Below are 18,803 nucleotides of genomic sequence, written 5' to 3'. Positions count from 1 at the left end.
TTTTTTTTTTTTTTCCCCAATGGAAAAATATCCATTAGTGAGTTGGTCCCCATTTCAAAATGCTCTTAATGTGATATGCAGCAAAACTGCTGGAATTTGTAAACCCACGGGGCAGTCATTGCAACTGTTTTAGCCACTTTGATAACAGGTCCTGGCCAAACCCTGAGCTCCTTTATCTACCATGTGATAGGTAAGGTGACTGAGTAAAGATTTGTACTTCATTGCATGGTCTTATCTCATTCCAATTCCTTCGAAATTCAGCCTGTAGGCAGCGACACTGCAAGACACATTGTTTGATGTAGGTGCATGGTTTTAGAAATAAAAGAAAAATTCAATATATATATACACACACTTATTTTGATCATTTTCTCCCACTCTTTGCATCAAAACTGAAATAAACTGTACTCAATCTCCTCCTGTAGCACAAGTGCTACCAATCCCAGACTGCTTTTTTCCCCGAGGGATGAGAGCAGCCTCCAAGCTGCAGCGGCACCTGGGAGCTGTAGTCCTGACACAGCCCAGCTCGTGATGTTCCTGGTTTGGTCCTGTACACGGTCAGGTAAAAGTGTTTCATTTTGTGGGCTGTTTGGACTTGTTAAGCTAATAGAAATCCCATTTATTAAGGAGGCAGATATGTCAATCAAATCGTTAGCACTGTGTATTATTTATGAAATGTTTGTGGCATAAAGGAGTCTTAATAAAGGTACGGTCCTGCCTTGAGGAACTTGCAGCTACAATAACTGTTATAATTCTAGCTGTAATTGTCTGCTATTAATTATTAAATATTCATACCAAGTTTTGAATATGTATAACAGCAGAAGGAAGGATCCCACTTAGAAGCTGGCAAATACTTCACAGTACATGATAAATTTACTTCTTATTGCGTATGTCCATTTTTCCCTGAAGCAACTGGAAGAGATTTGATTTTCTGCAATGTTCTTCCATATGAGTCATTCCCTTCTGCTATTTTTTTTCCTTTATCTCCCCTTTTTGTTGTTGTTTGACATGTCAAAACCCAAATCAGATGTTTCTTTTTCTCAGAGAGCAGCCATGTCATTTTTAAGGGAGAAACTAGATTGAATATTTTCAAAGCTACATATTCACAGCTGAAATTTGAGGGGGAAGTCCGAAACAAATTCTTCACTGTACATTTTATTTTGTAGCACATTAACCCTGATTTGATTTCATATTCATACGGACTCCAAATGAACTCTCTCAACTGTGTGTTTTAGAATTATATAAGGCAACAAATCTTCTGCTCTGTTCTGCTGTAGTTAATCTGCCTCCCAAGCTGCCCTTTGGTGTTGAAATAACCCTTGAAGAACTCATCGATTTATCAAAGCACTATGGAGCTTATGTGAAAAGTGTTCACTTCTAATTTTCAGCCCACTGCTTCTCTTAGCATTAGCCTTGCTAGATGCGTGACATACTTTGAAAGCTAGCACTACTTGTACCATGTGTTTACAACAAAAATTTCTACAATGTTGAAATACTGCTGGTCCATCTCAATGCATTACAGATTTTTTTATTTTAGTTTTTTTTTTCCAGCAGGGAACTTTTCCAGCAGGGTACAATCCTGCTTTTAACTGTCCTTGCACATCTTTTTTTTTTTTTTTTTTTTTTTTTTTTCTCCTATGGGAATCTATTGATGTAATTTTCTAGTACTTCTCTCTGTTTGTCTGCTGTGACTTGGAGTGTGGGAGTGATCCCAGAGGTGAACAGAAGTTATGCTGTGCTCACCTGTATTTGAAAGTCCACATGAATTTTTACAGTGATTTACCCTAGGAGTAGTCAAGTGGTTGATTTCTCATAAAACAATTAATTAACTAAAACCAGTCTTCATAGTCTAATAAGCCTGATAAGAGCAGCAAAAACAGAGAAGTGATAATAGATCAGACACTGGAGGCAAGATAAGAGAAAACTATGATGCACATGCTTGCACAACTTGTTTTATGTATTACACTCTTCCAAAAATCTTCAGGATTTACATTCACAGAGGGGAGCAGCCTCATTCTTGGGCTGCAGCTCTGCTACTACGAGCGAGTGTGCATCTGTCACCGCAGATCTCAGCACTCGTGGCTCTGATGTGAAGAAGGAAGAGAGACAAGCTCGTCATTTCATGTTAGCACACTGCATAAAGGGAGGTGATGGGGAGAGGACAAGCTAACTGTGCTTTGTAGAGGCTCTGATAAAAACAGAACACATTCTGGAAAAAGCCTCGTGTCACCTTAACACCCAAGCCATTGTTTGCTCCGGGAAATCACCTACCAGGTACATCGACATCAACAGGTTGTGTCTGCCTTTAGGCATTATCCACTCGCTCACAACTGGATGTCGGTGCATGGGATGCATCCCATCCTTTCCAAGCAGGTACCTGAGGGGCCTGGACCAGACACGTGGCATGCTTGCAATAAGACTGGGGTGCTCTTATAGTGCCTGCACACCAAAACTCAGTGCAACCAAGCAGTCTCAGAAGCCTAGAAAAAAATCCTGACACTGGGACCTGGTTTTGTTGTAACATAAGGATTCCCCCCCAGCCATGATTTCTCTCACTGCAGGCCACTATGCTACCAAAATGGTTATGAAAAAATAGATTTGTTTCCTTTCTGAGCTTACCACTCAGTTACTGGTACAACTGGGAAGGACAGAGAGTCCCTTCAGAGTCAGACTGAGTCAGGAAGGATCACATTTCTTTTCCTGGTACATGGAATGGAGGAGCACAGTGAGCCTTTGAAGGAAATGGAAATAGACGGGGCCTTTGTCTTGGAAATCTCTCATCACAACAGGTGCCTCCACTGTCATCCTCACCTAAATCAGAGCGACCAGGCCAGCAAGCCATGCCCACAAGCTGTCAAGACCTTGCATGACTTTGCCTCCCATTGCAATATGTACCATTTAGTGACTGGTGGTCCCAGGTGTGGGGATGGGGAAGTGCTCACTTCTCCAGTTGATACTAGAAAGCTCTCTCCCTCTCAAATATATATATATACATAGATATACATAGATATGTATGTATGTATGTTCTCTAATCAATTCTTTATTTGTTTTGGTGCTAACAAGGGCTAGGGTGTGGTGGCCATTTCCACAATAAGACAGACTCCTGCATAGTCTCCAAATGAGACCAGACTTGGGGAATTGCACAAACCATTGATCTGCCCCCCTTGCACTGGGTTCAGCAAACTCTGACGGAAAGCCAACCTTGACATCCTCGCTTTCTGAAAAACCCTGTATGACAGAAAGGGGTTCCAGCTAGTGTCCCGGTGCGAGGAAGGATGAAGCACCAGCTCAACAGTCACCTTTTCTTCTTCATTTTAGAAAGGGAAATTTAGAGTTTTTAAAAGATCCTGTAAGAGAGGACATCATGACAGGACAGGAGTGTGGTGATGGTCAGGAGTATCATGATGGGACCAGAGCATCGTGACAGGACAGGAGCATCATGGCAGGACAGGAGTGTGGTGGTGGGACAGGAGCATGGTTCCGGGACAGCAGACCCAGACAGAGCACACCAGTGACCAGACTTTACCCCGGCACTCCCGGATCTCCCCTCTACCCGAAGGGGACCACCAGTCCCCCTACCCCACAGCCCTGCAGCCCCCTCCTCACGGCCGCGCTGCCCCCCCCCACCCCGCTCCCCTCAGCGCCTTCCTCAGGCGGCGGGGACGAGGGCGGGGCCTCGGCCGGCGCGGGGCCGTTCCCGCCGCCCCTTTCTGCCCTCTGATTGGACAGCGGGGCCTCGCGCCGGGCCGCTCTCCGCTATATAAGCGGCGGCGGAGCCGCGGCCGCCTCATAGCCCGCCCCCGGCGCGGAGCGGCGCGGAGGGGAGCGGCGGGGCCGCGTCCTGCTCTTCATCGTCACCATCCTCATCATCATCATCCTCCTCCCTCAGCGCCGGGGGGGCAGGATGGCCGAGCTCAAGTCTCTGGCCGGCGAGGCTTACCTGGCGCTGGCCCCGGGTTATGCCCCTTCGCCTTTCACCTACGGCGGCGCCCAGAGCCCTCGAGGAGCCTTGTCGGGGGGCGGCGGGGCGGCTTTCCACCACCCCGGGGCGCTGGGCAAGGCGGCGGAGAGCAGCGGCGAGCAGAGCGGCGACGAGGAGGATGCCTTCGAGGCCGGGGCGAAGGGCGGCGAGGCCTTGGAGCGAGAGGGCAAGCTGAAAGGGGCCGCCCTGGGCAAGAAACCCAAGGAGCAGCGCTCGCTGCGCCTCAGCATCAACGCCCGGGAGCGGCGGCGGATGCACGACCTCAACGACGCCTTGGACGGCCTGCGCTCCGTCATCCCCTACGCCCACAGCCCCTCGGTGCGCAAACTGTCCAAAATCGCCACCCTGCTGCTGGCCAAGAACTACATCCTCATGCAGGCGCAGGCTCTGGAGGAGATGCGGAGGCTGGTGGCCTACCTGAACCAGGGCCAAGCGCTGGGCGCCCCGCTGCCCGCCACCCTCAGCCCCTTCGGACAGTCGGCCGTCTACCCCTTCACTGGCACGGCCTTGCCTGGCTGCCCCGAGAAATGCACTGCCTTCACGGGAGCCGCCTCCACCCTCTGCAAACACTGTAACGACAAGCCTTGACTTCTGCCTTCTTTGGGCTTCTCGGGTTTATTTTTATTTCTTTTTTTTTTCTCCTCTGCACCTTTCTTTCCGCTTGCCACCAGCCCCGGCTTCCTGCCATCAGTTAAGTCTGGGTTTTCTGTTTGTTCGTTTTTCTTAAATCACCCCCTCATACCTCGTTCGGAGATGCTTGGACCCAAAACACACCCACTGTTAACTTTTAGTTTCTTCCCCCCTGTGCAACTCCATTGGTAGTCGTTTCCCTCCCAGCCCGTTAGCGGACTGTGAGCGTGGCGTTTCTCTTCTGCCTGCTCTGACCTGCAAAGTTCTTGAGCAGTTTTTAAACTATAGAAGCACAGGGAAGGGGAGAGAGAGAGAGAGATCTGGAAGTGGAAACCTCATTGAGTTGTCTTTGGACTGATTGATCTGGGTTGAAAACAGCTTAAAAGGAAAGAAAGAAAACCCAGCCCCGAAACTATGCAATGTTTCAGAGCCACACGTAAACGAGGGGCTTCATTTGTAGCCAGACAGGGCTTGCTTGTGCCCTAAAATCCGAATGAAAATGTCATTTGGTCAGCTCCTGGGAGGGAGGCAGTCTGGTGCTCTTGATAAAAGTATAGATGCTTCAGAATAAGATGCATTATTTTGCTCTTTAGAAAATAATCTTGAACTGAGGGGACTCTGATTGTATGCTAATGCCTGCTTTTTGCCTGTTTCTCAGCTTGGTTAAGTTTTCCAGATTTTCCAAAGTCGTTGCTCATCATAAGCAAAGCAAAGGTCACTTAACATATTTATTTGTATTTATAATAAATAAAAGACATGAATAACCACTTTCTCTGTCCTACATGTCTCTAAAACCAGCTGGCAGTCCGAGCAAAGCCCTGCTGAAGTCAGGTAACGAGGAGGTGCTGTAGCAGTGCTTCGCAGGGGACCAGCGCTGTGAAGTTAGGCGAGTAATCATCGTGCTTTAAAAAGCTTGTGGAAATCCAGCTCCTTCTCAGCAGGGATTTGTTTTTTTCCCTCTGTCTTTTCTAACGAATCTCAAGCACACAAAAGTGATGTTTACAGTTAAGCAGACTGTGAATGCGTGAGGTTTAGCTTATGTATTTAGATGCTTGCTGGAAAATGCTTTGCCCCCAGTGCTGTGCTGGGGCTGCTGTAGCACTGAGCTTAGCTCCGAGGACACTGGTGTAAAACACGGCAGGGAAGGAAAGTGTTTAAAGACTCTGCTCGTCCCTTCAGCTTGGTTTTCTGTTATATCTGCAGCTTGACCCTAGACCTACGCGTGGTTTGGGCTGCTTAATGTCACGGCTAAATGAATAATCTCTTGCTGAGTGTTGACTGCGGTAGTACGAGTTACCAAGTGAGTCCCTCGCCGACCAAGTTTTGATGTCACTGTGCTGGTTTACTTTGGTTTGCTGTCTTATTATGTGCCTTGTATGCTTCACTAATCATTATATAATCATAATTGAGGTGCATTCAGTGTTTTCTGCTCAGATAGGAATACCCACCCCATGTCAGAGCAACCACACAAACTGGTACAGTCGCAGCCCGAGGGGCTCGAGCTGTCCGTGGCCATTTGTGTTAGGAGTGGGGTGTAACTATTTAGGGTTATTAAACCAATTTCCATGGCTGTCGTTAGTGTTATGCTAATTTGAAAAGGACTGCCATCCCTCTAAAGCTGCTTGTCGGTGGCACTTAATTTTAATTAATACATTTCCAAAAGACTTTTTGTGTTTGGAAAATGAAGTGTGTGATTCAGCTTCATTCATAAAGACGTATGCTTAAAACTGATTCTTGCTCACTTCCAATTTTATATCTTCATTTCCTCTTTTTTTTTTTTTCAGAACAGTTTATCTGTTGTACCTCTTTCCATAAAAGAAAGTCTTGAAAATATTCTTTAAAGGCATCTGATGAAGTGAAAGCCAACCAAAACCACTGAAGCAAAATTGACTGGAAACTGCAAATCAGCAAAGGTCATTTCATATCTTGCAGACTGAGTTGTTGCCAGAAATTATTTTGAAAAAAGAAAAAGGAGGGTCTGTGTAACAGAATCCTGATTTTTAGCTAAATGTTTATTAATTCTGGTTAAAATTATTGCAAATTGAGCAGTTCGGAATATTTAAATGGAGAATGGTCTAACTTATGTTGTATTAGAAACTAAAATAGTTGGAATACTTAACAGCTTAATATTAAAAAAAAAAAAAAGTTTGGGTTGGTTATGTACTTACACTAATAACAATTGAATTTATAATTGCTGTTTTTCCCCTCAAATAATTATGGTAAAAAGTGGCTCGATTTCAGAGCTGAGAAAAGTCTTCATAGTCTTGCAGACTGTTATTTTTAAGATATTTTTGGAACAAGTATTTTTAGTACAATGATTAAGTTTTCCTACAGTTTCCATGAGAAAAAGGCTTGCTCATATTACTGTATCTACCTGGAATCCTAAAAATTCACCTGCAGGGAGTCCTTGAAATATTCAGAAGGTTCTTTGAGAACCCACATTGAATTGTTTGCAGGAGGCTAAATGTAGAATTTCAAATGCAGAAGTTAAAACCTTTATTTAAGAAAATTTAAAGAATTAAAAATAGCAAGCTTGAGTATCTAAGTACTGTTAAAAGGCTAAGTATTAAAAACAAATGTAGAACTTATCAAAGCAATACTAAAGTAACATGTAAATAATTATTAAAATCTACTTTAAAGAATAGTTGTTTTAATTCCAAAGTAAAAAGTCCAATTATAACTCTGCCACAGACGAATTAATATTAAACTACAAGGTGACTAGCTTCTGAGATAATCTGAAAGTTCAGTTCCGTGACTTGTTTCTAAGCCACCGTGGACCTGCAGGATTTTAACTCTTTTTTTTGTACAGAGCTGGAACCCATACCGAGCCCGTCGTGCTTCCTGTTGACAGGAAGGCATCTGTTTCGGTATGATTTGCTCTGCGTTGAGCTGCTGCTAAAACTGCTGCCAAGTGAATGCCTGATACTGCTGGAAAGATGGTTTTGTTGGGGGGAGATAAACTAGCGTCTGACTACTGCATTTGTGTGCGTGAAGCATCAGTGTTAACCTTGCAAATGTGGATGGTTATCCTGGGGATAAGATCCCGTGACCTGTCATTTATTTTTCCCCAATGAAAAAAAAAAATCTATTATGTGTTCCATGTAAGGTTTCAAGTGTCTGGTTTTGGTTGGTGTTTCAGAGAATATAAAGGGAGCACTTCAAAATGCTGAAACTCCCTTTTTCTTCTCAAATGTCCTTGTTATGCTTCCTGTTTGTTTTTTTATAAAGAAGGATTTATGATGTATGCTGGGATGGAACTGAAATACAGATCATGTGTTCTAATCTACTTGTTACCCTGGTATGTTCAAAGAAAAGACAATGCCAACTTTTAATTAAAGAATATATTGTTTTCTTACCTCCCTTAGTTTTTCTTTAAATTGCAAAAATAGTCAGCATACGGTCTCAGTAGGAAGAGATGCAAAGAGGAGATGCTACTCACCTGCCTGTTGCTTTTGTATGATATGTAATATCCAAAACTAACATTTTACCAGCCAGTGTAACCTTACTAAGAGGGATTTGGAAACTGCTGTCAGTTTGCACTGTATCAGTCAAGGTTTGGCATTACTAATCTTGAGCTCGCAAGGTAAAATCTTCTTGAACCAAATACAGCAAAGCAACAGGTTTGAAGACAGAGGGCCCGGATGGCAGCTCTCTTCTCCAGATACTGGTGAAGGTTAAATTGGTTGTGGTTTCTAGAAAAGCCATGAGAATCATGCAGTTTCCCTTGTTCTTTAATCCATATTGCTCTTTTTGTGAAGGACAGGCACAATATCTCCGTATTGCCGCTTTGCTCAGCTCATTTCCTAGGCTTTACAAAACAAAGCTCATCATTCTCTGATCATTTTCAGGATTTTTTACATATACATTTCTAGGATTTCCACTGTAAAACAGGAGTCGACATTTCACGAGGCTGAAATGGATGCGGGGTCCAATCCTGCTGCAGCATTACGAACTGGGACACCAGTGGAAGTGAGACGGGGCCTGATGCTCCACAGCTCCCTGTGCTTTCCAAAACCAGGGTAACGCTGCCCTCTTTAAGAGGCTCCAGAGGACCAGAAAAATCTGTGCAAGCTTGATCCCTTTACCATATTAGCCTTGTAGCATAGCTGTGTAGCACAGAGCACGGTGGATAAAGACACTTAAAAGCCTCCACGGCTCGTCAGAGCAAACCTGCTTATTGCCAGCACAATCACGAAAGTTGCAGCGCGTGCCGGGAGGCTGAGTTCTCCCTGCGGCACCCTGGACAGCAGATTTCTAGCCCAGTTTTCCCCAACTTTAATCATTTTGCTTACAATTCAGGAGAACAAAACTAAGCACTCCACGCTGCACTTTTCCCTCCTGTTTCTGTGGCATATATTCAAACAAGTGTGTTTCCTGGACGTGCTCACAGAAATAAGAGGTCTGACTTTGTGGTGTTATGGAAATTTAGCAGCATTATTTTTTTTCTGTGCTTGCTGTCTGCCATAAGATTTAGCAGAGCAAGCGGTGCTCAGATCTCAAATGAGTGAAAATATTTTGAGAGAAGGCTAGATACGCCATCCAGTATTTTTAATTTTCAAAAGCGCTTTTATTCTGTTATCTGTCATTTGATAGAATTTTGATTAGTATTGCTCAGTAGAAAAGTTTTGGGATTTTTTTGTTTGGTTTTCTCTAATCCTGATTAAGGCTAGAAAACACTCTTGATTACAGTAATTTTAATAATGTAAATTTGTTTGTGATATGTCTTCAGTCTTTAATCCCCTTTGGCATTCCGTTCAAAGGGAGATGAAAAATTCAGGGATTTATAACATTTAAATCAATCATTCCATGAATGCTTCTTATTCAGTTGTCCTCCTACGTGAAACAAATTCCTAATGCATATATAACAAAATATTTTGCTATCAAATTAGAAATATATTTGCAAGAGTGTTTTAGAAAAATAGCTTAATTTCAGACATTTTCTCTTTACAATAAAGCATATGTGCATAAAGCAAATGGTAACAATTATAAAAACAAAGAATATATTTGAAAGGTCTTTGCCATTCACTGAGGTGTTTTGAATGATTTTCACAATTTCCTTTATATAATCTTTTCATAATCAAAATTCATGTATTTATTCTTCTACCTGTTACCTCAAAATCTTGCCTTTGTATTTATAAATACACATAGGTTTTAAAGTATCCAGCTCAATTTTTTAAAATATTTTTTCCGCAATTAAGAATAGTAAGGTTTGAGTTAATGTTTATTCCTGAAATGCTAACTGGTTTCATACGTAATTCTAAAAAAAAAATCTTTAATGTCAAATAGATAATTAAGTATCAGTATTGAAAAGCAACGATTTAGAGATTTAGCCAAGATTTTTCAGGGAAAAAAAAAAGTTTTTCATATTTTGTCTATATTCAAGGCACTGAAAGTTGCAGAACAAAGACTTGCAGGAGACAAACCACAAGTACATGAGCTCTTACACAACACGAGCATGCTGGTCTTCAGACTCCCTAGCAGAAGAGTTAAAAGATATGTTTATTATTTCAAAGCTTATTTTCATTTTTAGGTATTTAATTTCATCAGCGATTCATACTCATTAGAACCTGCCTCATTAATGCCATTTGGATGGGTTTAATTCCTGTTTCCCGACGCGAGCACTAACGCTTTGTGTGTTTATGTGTATCGATAGGGAGCTGCACTGTGAATATAACCCAAATTCCCCAGCTACCAATGGGAAAAAACTATCTGCTCTTTTGCCTTAAGTATTTCAAAGGGAAAAAACATGGCCGAGCAAAAAAACATCACCCCAGTTTTTCCTCCAAGCCCACTTTTGTCTGAAGTAATGAGGCCATAGTCAGTTGGCTCCGAGAAGCGTTGTGATTTAGTGTGACGTACAGTGAATCATTGCAGATCCATTCGGACTGCATTCGTTATTTTAATGAGACAGAGGCAAATCTGGGTTTTGGCCGCAAACCTTAAGATGCAAGCATAATGCGAAATGTTTGTTGATTGCCACAAGGCAACTGACATTACAGATTTTTATCGCCATCATTACGTGGCTTAAAAACCCACCGCATCCCAAGACATTTAGCCCCTTCCATTTGCTCCTGCTAATGACACGGAAGTCGCCACGCTGACATTTAAGGGAAGAAAAGCTAATCTGGATAATTTCTCCACTTATTAAAACCTTAAACTGCATCCCAGGGTCTGCGCTCTTTTCTTCACACTTTCGCATGGAAGCAGGGAAGCCCTCGCCACCACCGCCGCGCGGTCACCCAAAAAAGGTCACAGTCAGTTGGGCGACAGCAGCACGAGGTTCCCCACCAGCCTTTGCTTGATGTAGTATAAGAAATGACAATGAGGCGGGCATATCTTTGCACAAGCAGTAATCACAGTAATGGTGTTCTGAAGAATTTACTAGTGCTGAACTTTTCGGCGTGCTGTAGTACCACTGCTGCTGCTTCTTCCCTGATACCAGGGAGGAAATTTATTGTGCTTGATTTGCCTTCCAGCAAGTGGCAGTCAATTGATTATGAAAAGAATAAACTCCTAAAATTACATCACATTGATATATCTCGTTGTGTGTATACCTGTGTAAAATGCACATCCCTTGCATGTTAATGTATATTTGTGATGCCTTCCCCTACATTGCATGCACGAAGGAGTATACCAATAATTTATTTAGCCAATGTGTCTTTTTTTTCCATCAATTGTTGCTCGCTTTACTGCTTTTGTCATGTTTTCACGAAACTTTGTGCACCACCATCTGACTGCAGCCCAGCAAATGTCATTGCATAAAAACCTCTGGACTCCTGAAACATTGCCGTGACCCGTGCAAGCTGACAAACCACGAATAATATTTCTCCTTTTATTTCACCTGCTAAAGAAAAGCAGTGCCTTGGGAGGGGGCAGGACAGGCTGCTAGCTTCTCACTGCCATCAGCAGTTTTGCAGACAGAAGGATGGAGAAGCAGCGTTATCGTTGCCTTCACTGGATGCCAGATGCATGCATCCTATTTGTATCAATCTGCTTGATGCCAGGTAAAAGTGTCCCGAATTGCACTATTGACGGAGATGTCATGAATGCCACCTTATGCCACCAGTTTGAGAATTGTATTACCTTAAGTATTTTTTATCTCCTGGCTGCTTCAGTGTAAAGCAAGCCACACAGCTGACAGCCGCGGTGGGTGTGCTCGGTGTTTACGGCAGAACTGAGGCTGTAGGGGAAAAAGATGAAAATCTCTCGCAAAATGTTAAAATGGCTGCTGACTTGGAGGCCTCTGGGTTAGTTTTACATCCTCCCCAGTGTCCAAGGAAATACGATTTTACTTGTAACAAGTTTCCTCCCCTTGGCTTTTTCCCTCTCTTGCCTCAGTCAGTTTCCTGAAAGATTTGAGGACAGAAAACACTTTAGTTGCGGGAGCTCTATTACTCCTAACGCTCCTTTTTGCAATTGAATGTGGCACTGTATAGGGTAATCTTGGTACTGCAGACTGCACAGCAGGCAAACCTGTTCCTCTGTGACTCCAGTCCTCTTTCGGTGCTTGCAGAGAGGGGTGCTGAGCTTCCTTGGGCACAAATCCTCTTTTTGGGGGTAAGCAGTGCAGCACAGGGTGCCTTTTTGAAACACTTCTCTCCTTTTTGGGTGCTTGGGGTTCTTAGGTTATATTTCATTGAAAGCAAGACCAAAACCTCTTCTTGGGCAGATTTTCCTTTCCTTTCTGAGATTTTGTGTGCACTAGTTAGGACCACACTGCTTCTTCCAATCCTTGTTCTTGCAAATAATCTCTCCTGTAAATGTTTTTGCCCTCAGTGGGATTCTGATCCAGCCTGCAAACAGAATAGTTTTGATGTAAATAAGTGAATAGTTTTGATACAAATATGTGAATAATGATGCTCAGCCACACCGCATGCTGCACGCTTGTGTCCCTGTCTGCAGATATTTACTGGTTTGTGTCGCCAGCGCTGAACCAAATTTGGAAGCAGCATCGGATCATTTTAGTGAAATCCTTTTGCTTTTCATGCCCTCCCCCAGTCGCCTTGCCCCGAGGCACAGAGAAGATGAAGGCGTTTGCCCGTGGACACACACTGACTCGAGCTCGCTGCTTCCCCGAGCGAGCCGCACACCGCGCTGCCCCCCAGCCATGTCCACGCTGGCACCAGCTCGCTCCCCGCAGGCTCCCAGTCCCTGGGCTCTGGTGTCACCCAAGTCACCTCCCAGCTCCTGCTGGAGCAGCAGCAGCCCACGGAGAAGGAGGTGTAGCCAGGTCTGGCTGTTTGCTAGCCATCTCCTGGTGCTGCACTAGCCCGAGGCGAGGTGAGCCTGCCCGAGGGGGCAGCCAGTCCCCAGCTGCTTGCAGAGGGGAGAAGCAGAAAGTGGCTTCAAGCCACCTTTGTTCTCCAGTCCCCGTCGTGCACCGAGCACAGGCAAGTCAGGGGGAGAATCTGGGCCAGGGTTTATGAAATGCCTTGCTGCAGAAATCCTCTGTCCATGAAAAACCCGGTGGTGTTCTCGCTGAGCTCAGTCTGAATGCCCTCTGCTTCTTGCCCTGAAATGGGGGAGATGCAAAGACACCAAGGGAGATCCTGGCCCTGCCTGTTGTCAGACCACCAATCCGTAGCAGTAAGTGGCATCACTGGGCTGTCCTCTGCTGCTTTCTCTGCCTCTCTGTCTCTGTTCAAGCCCCAGGCTTGTGCCTCAGTCCTGCACGAGGCTGATGACCCCAGGCCACAAGACTGATGCGCAGTGGGAGCAGGAGCTGCTCTTGCTGCCTGAACATCTCCTTGCTTGTCTTTTCGCAAGCAAGGCAGCCACTTGCTAGGGATTGGGTTCCCTTGAACCTGCCCATCACAATAAAGTGATCTTGAATTCAAGTGTCTGTCTAGATACTCACAAGGCGGACAGAGTGGGCTGAGTATCGTCGTTCTTTCGGCAGTTAAGAAGTGGAAGTGACATGTCTTTCCTCTCCGTTCTCTGCCTCTTCATTTTCCCTGGGAAAATCTTTTAACTAATTTATGGAGTAATTATTCTCGTTTTGCACGTGCGCAAGTAAATGAGCATGTCATTTGTCTTCGTACGCATGAGGAAAAACTATTTTCTGATGGAAAGATAATGGAAACGCATTGGGGTCGAGAGAAGGGTTTCGTTAGAAAAGCACAGCTTGAGAAGTACAACTCCTGCACATGGAGCAGGGCTCATCCACTCCAGACCAAAAAAAAATCACTGGGAATCAGATGGTTCCTAACCGAACATCTAAAAGTCAGACAAATAATTCAGCCTGGTCTGTCTCCACCCTGAAGAACAACAGAGAACGGTTTCCCAAGGGTAATTCATGTCACCATAGATGGGGTGGACAAGTCACCTCCTGGGGATGCTTCTCTCTTGACATTGACTGCAGAAGCTGCACAGGTAGCTTAGCATCAGTGCCCACTTTTCAGACGTATGAACACAGTGACAGATGCCCTGCCATACAGCCTACTGCTAGAATTAGGACTTAGAATTAGGATTTGAAAGGTTTCGTAGCATTTAGAACAAACTGGCCCCAAACAGAAGCAGCCCACCAGCAGCAAGTACAGCACAAGGCAACGTGAATGTAAAAGCAGCTTTCATTAAAGCCACTAGGAGAAAGCGTTTATATCTGTGGGAAGCATGTGTGGTCAGTAAATAATATGGGATAATAACAATGAAAGAGATTAATGAGTAGGGGTAAATGAGTAAATTATGCTAACAAGCCTTAGAGTCGAGCTCTTCAAGCTGGAGGTTGCAACAGGCGGCGGCTGCAGTCAGGACGTGCCACATCCAGGGCAGGGTTCCTTTCAGAGGCCCCTTGGAAAGATCTGCTGAGTAACACAGACCGAATTTATGATGCCAGATATGTGATTAGGTGAGGTTAAATTTGCAATTCTCTGTTGCCCGGGAGCTGTGAGCTGAACAGAGCGATTTTGGTTGCAATAAGAAAAGGATGAGCAAGCGCGCTGCAAAAATAACAGCACTGGCAGAGAGAGAAACCCCAATTCCAAATAAACCAGGAAAAATAACTGCACATACAAGGAGGCATTCTGAGAACGCAGCAATTAATAACGCTTTTCTGAAATACCTAGTATGGCACTGCATTAAAAGTTTACTTCTGATTAATGCAAAGTGAAAGCGGCCCAGTGCAGTATGTTATTTGTCCTGATAGATTCGGGAGCTTCTGCGAACAAATACTAAGGAAGCTGTGAAGCTGTCACATTTTGTAAAGGCTACTAAAAGGTTATAGATTTAGTTGCTACAGTTCTAAAATGCAATCATGTTTTTAAGGCATTTCTTTTCCCTGGGCGGAGCTTTCCCAGGCACTCAGGAGGTTTTTAATTGGAGTCTGTAACTCTGCCTGGTTTTAAATAGTGCAGCGGAGAGGTCACCGATCCATGGTGGCACTGTATTTCACTATCAAGGCTTGACAACAGTATCCCATAAATATCTACAGGAAAGCATCCTTAATGTCCCCCAAAACACAGCGACTGTGCCGTCTGAGATATCTACAAATCATGAAATCCAGTGATGGAGTGAGCGCAGGGAGAGCCGTCGCGTTTAACCCCTGAATGCTGCATTTTTCATCCTTACAAGGGCATTAGATGCAATAAAACGAATTCTGGTGGAAGCGTGCGTCTCCCTGAAGTGGGCAAATGATAGGTTAAGAGAAAGCAAATGAAAGGTAAGATTAATAGCATTTATCATGGCAGATAGACTAGCAGTTTGCTAATTAAAGATGTTAGAACATAGAAGCAGCCAAGGATCAGTGGCTTTTAATGAGGATGTTGTAGGGTGATTTAGGTCTAATTTTCTGCTTAATAAGGCTGGTTTAAAAAGTAATTTTGTTGGGATGTGACTCTCCTAAACCTGTTCATTATCAGTGATGGGACTTCACTTCAACACTCCAGGAAATGTTGTGTTTAATTAATATTGTGTCGGCAAGTGGATATGCTGACAGATGAGAAAAAAATTGATGAAGAACTTTCAAGGACATTGACTTCATTACACAGCTTCATTATAGCCTGAATAACTGGCTAAATATGTCATTGGAAAGATAATGTCCCACTTTTAACTCTTCTCTGTGTGTTGTTGTTCATGTAAGTAAGCAGGGTATATTTTCAAAATATTTTCATTGGGAAAAAAAAAACAACAGCAAGGGATCAATACGACAACATTTTCTCATTGATTCATTTTCTTTAAGAGATTGTGAATGGATAGCAGACTATTGAAAGCAAAATACTGTGTATTATTTAAATTAATTTATCAATCATTTTACTTGGACAGACTAAGACTTTACTAAGTGACATTCTTCAGCATTAGGTAATTTTCCACACCATCTCTGAGACAAGGATAGAAATTAATTTAAGAGATTTTTATTTCTCAGCACACAATAACATCCTGAGGTATGTTAAATGACTGCTCAGTGTCTCAATATATCTGTTAATGGAGATTTATTTACATCTATTTGGCTGCTTTGTCAACAGAAGGTCAATAAATGTTTGCCCATTAAACGAATGTTTGTCCATTTGTCTGTGATCTTGTATACAAACATACACTAACTTTATGTATCTGCCTTACTGAAGCCAAATCAAGTGTTCCAAAAGGTCCCGAATACCTTGCTTTACACAGGGAGGGTTCAATTTTAGCAGTTTGAGTGAATCACAACACGATTGCCTATAGGCAAGGCAGACCATGCAGCAATGAGAGCAGAGGTCCTCACTGGCAGTGTTACATGAGCCAGCGATGATTTTAATATCTCCCATGAAAAAATGGGGGACCTGGGAGGGAATCTCAACCAAATCTCTTCATCTCAGCTCAAAAAGGAGGAACATTGAGGAAAACTGAGTCCAGCCCTAACTTAGTGGGTTCAACTGCCAGTTTCTCCTTCTGCAGCATCCCTTGGCTCTCTGAGGATTATCTTTGCACACAAGCTCTCAGCTCTGCCATGGCTACAGCTGAGCTATGAGAAAGTCACCCTAGGAAACAATTCGGGAGGGAGAGCCTACTAAGTCCAATTAACCTTTGGACCAAGAGGCCACTGTAATAGCTCGCAGTTGTTCCCATCCTCCGCAGCCTCACTGAACTTTCAACCAGAAAATATAGCCAAGGTAACTTGTTTCAGGCTGGGGCATGTCACCCATGTATGACCTTAGACTTCAGACTGGGGTCCTCTAGTCTATAATATAAGACCTTTCAGAGCAAGAAAATAAGCTTCAAATCTGATCTTTCAGACAGGGGTTGGGACAGAATTTTATATATATATATATATATATATTATTTATATATATAAATATATATATATATATATTTATTTATAATATATATATATATATATATATATTAATCACAGTGTCTGGAGTGTTTACCTGGAGGACACACAAAAGCATCCAAAAGGTGTCTTTCAAGCTCTCCCATAAAATCAGGTCAAGCAGCAAACCACTGACGTTCCCTGGGTTTCAGTTGCCACTTCTTTGAGAAATAAGAACATTTAAAGGAGAGGGAAAAAAAAAAGAATGATCAACCTTTGAGGCTGAAAGAAAAAGCAGAAAAAAAAAAATGTTTTCAGTTTTAATCATTAGGGATATTAGCCAAAAGAAGAGGGCCAGGCAGGGGAACAAGAAGAGGCGCTGACTGCAGGCGACAGCTGGAGTTTATCTGATGCGTCAGTTCTCTTTAGCACCTCCATCTTGTGCTGCTGTCACTTTCAGATGACGACTTTTACAGAACGGGATTCGCGAAAGCATCCTGCCTTATCAGCCCCATTCCACACTGAGTTTATCCCACTGCTGTATTTGCCTTTACTTCGTATTTCCCACAGCTACGGGGAGACCCCCGCACGAGAGCATGTGTGTCTGTGGAGCCATGGGCATGTGCAGGATTTGGCCCTTGCCCAACACCCTTGAACTCTGCCCACATGCCAGCTACCACCAATAATGACTCATTATTTTTCCACCCTCGGTAATAAGGCAGGCAACACGCAGCCCAACTGTTCAATGCAGGAGTAGCAGATAGCATCCTGTCATCACCGCAAATCTGACTGCACTCCAGCACCTTCTGCTGTCTAGAGAAACTCTGTAAGATACCCTGGGCTTGGAAAAGAGGAAGGGATGAATGAAAGCTGTCATTCTCCACCCAGGTCTGTTTCCTCGGTGCATGTCTAATGACCTCCCTGATGGGTAATTGTGGGATTAGAGCCTCGGAGTTGAAATATCGCATGGGGACATCTGTCAGCGGAGCACACCATCGCCTGGCAGCACGGTGATGCTCTTACACGGATCAGCCCCAGGAGGAAGGTGCCTGAGAGATGTAACGCCGGCTAAGCCTGTTAAAATGTGCAGCTCCTGAGAAAGTGGTGGCAATTGGCCACTTGCAGGCACGGCTGCCCCCTCCTTGCACATAGCCATGGGCGGACGACGTGCAGAGCTCTTCTCACCACCCTCACCAGGGACTTTGGTCCTCGGTGGCAGCAGGGAATAGCTGGGAAGTGGCTGCTTATGGGGCTGCCCCTCCACGTGCTCTGCCAGCACCCACAGATGGAAATCACTGCATGCTCATGTCCTGGGGCATCAAAATCCATGACAAAAGGAGTCCACCCTATTATTATCCACTTGGTGCACTCCTGTGATTTAGTAAGTTATCTGCCTGGGTAAAGTCCCACCACACAGGGTTTGGGCCTTGGTTTTCCAATGGTCGGATAGCCAGAGATAGCACAAGGAATTGTAAAACAGCAGCCTCTGTTCCCCCGGTCCATGGAGAGATATCCCTTACCTATTTATCTGCATCTAATTGCATCAGTTATGTATTAGTGCTGGTCCATGCTCTGATGTAAATTATGCACACCGTATGGCTCTCCATTCTCTGCGGATGTCTTGTTTTTAATAGCTTTATCTGTGCTACTTGTATAAATAATGAAGGCTGGGTTCTGGTCATTGGCCTGGGCTCACCAGCCCAAAATCCTCTGTTTGTGCTCATCCCCCCTGAGCTCCACTCATCCCGACTGCAGGACCTGGCAGCCTGGCGTTAATCTCAGGGCAAGAAGTTCAGCCTGTGTTTTCCCCCAAGCCCTGCAGCTGCAACGTCCTTTTTGTCATCACTTTCAACATTTTGCTGGTATCTTCTGACCCCAGCCCAGCCGATGTGCAAAACCTGCCCATGGGAGGTGGTGCCTGTCCGTGTCCATCAGGCTGCCCCGCTGCTTTCTCCAGTTTTGTGTTACATT

General features: G+C 44.1%; 1 protein-coding gene across 6 annotated transcripts; it reads left to right on the top strand.

Annotated features, from left to right (window-relative positions):
* Positions 1–3,777: 3,777 nt before the first annotated feature.
* Positions 3,778–7,964, top strand: BHLHE23 (basic helix-loop-helix family member e23). 6 transcript variants are annotated; one of them, XR_011804484.1, is made up of 4 exons: positions 3,778–4,550; positions 5,408–5,909; positions 6,394–6,522; positions 7,419–7,964. XR_011804484.1 is itself a non-coding variant. In XM_072026517.1 (2 exons), exons 1-2 carry the CDS (start codon positions 3,902–3,904, stop codon positions 5,815–5,817), a joined length of 654 nt encoding a protein of 217 aa, XP_071882618.1. In that variant the 5' UTR covers positions 3,779–3,901; the 3' UTR covers positions 5,818–7,964. The 6 variants fall into 6 exon arrangements, 2 of the variants coding, with proteins under 2 accessions (XP_071882618.1, XP_005031931.2); XR_011804482.1 differs by having other exon boundaries at positions 6,394–7,964; XR_011804483.1 differs by having other exon boundaries at positions 5,408–6,522.
* Positions 7,965–18,803: the final 10,839 nt, after the last annotated feature.

Source organism: Anas platyrhynchos, chromosome 21 (assembly GCF_047663525.1).
Source record: "Anas platyrhynchos isolate ZD024472 breed Pekin duck chromosome 21, IASCAAS_PekinDuck_T2T, whole genome shotgun sequence".
Lineage (NCBI taxonomy): Eukaryota > Metazoa > Chordata > Aves > Anseriformes > Anatidae > Anas > Anas platyrhynchos.
Note: the sequence above shows the minus strand (reverse complement) of the source record. Positions and strands in the feature narration are given on the sequence as shown.

Excerpts from the sequence above, each read along its gene's own strand:
- BHLHE23 (XM_005031874.5), top strand. The coding sequence starts at position 3,902 with ATGGCCGAGCTCAAGTCTCTGGCCGGCGAGGCTTACCTGGCGCTGGCC.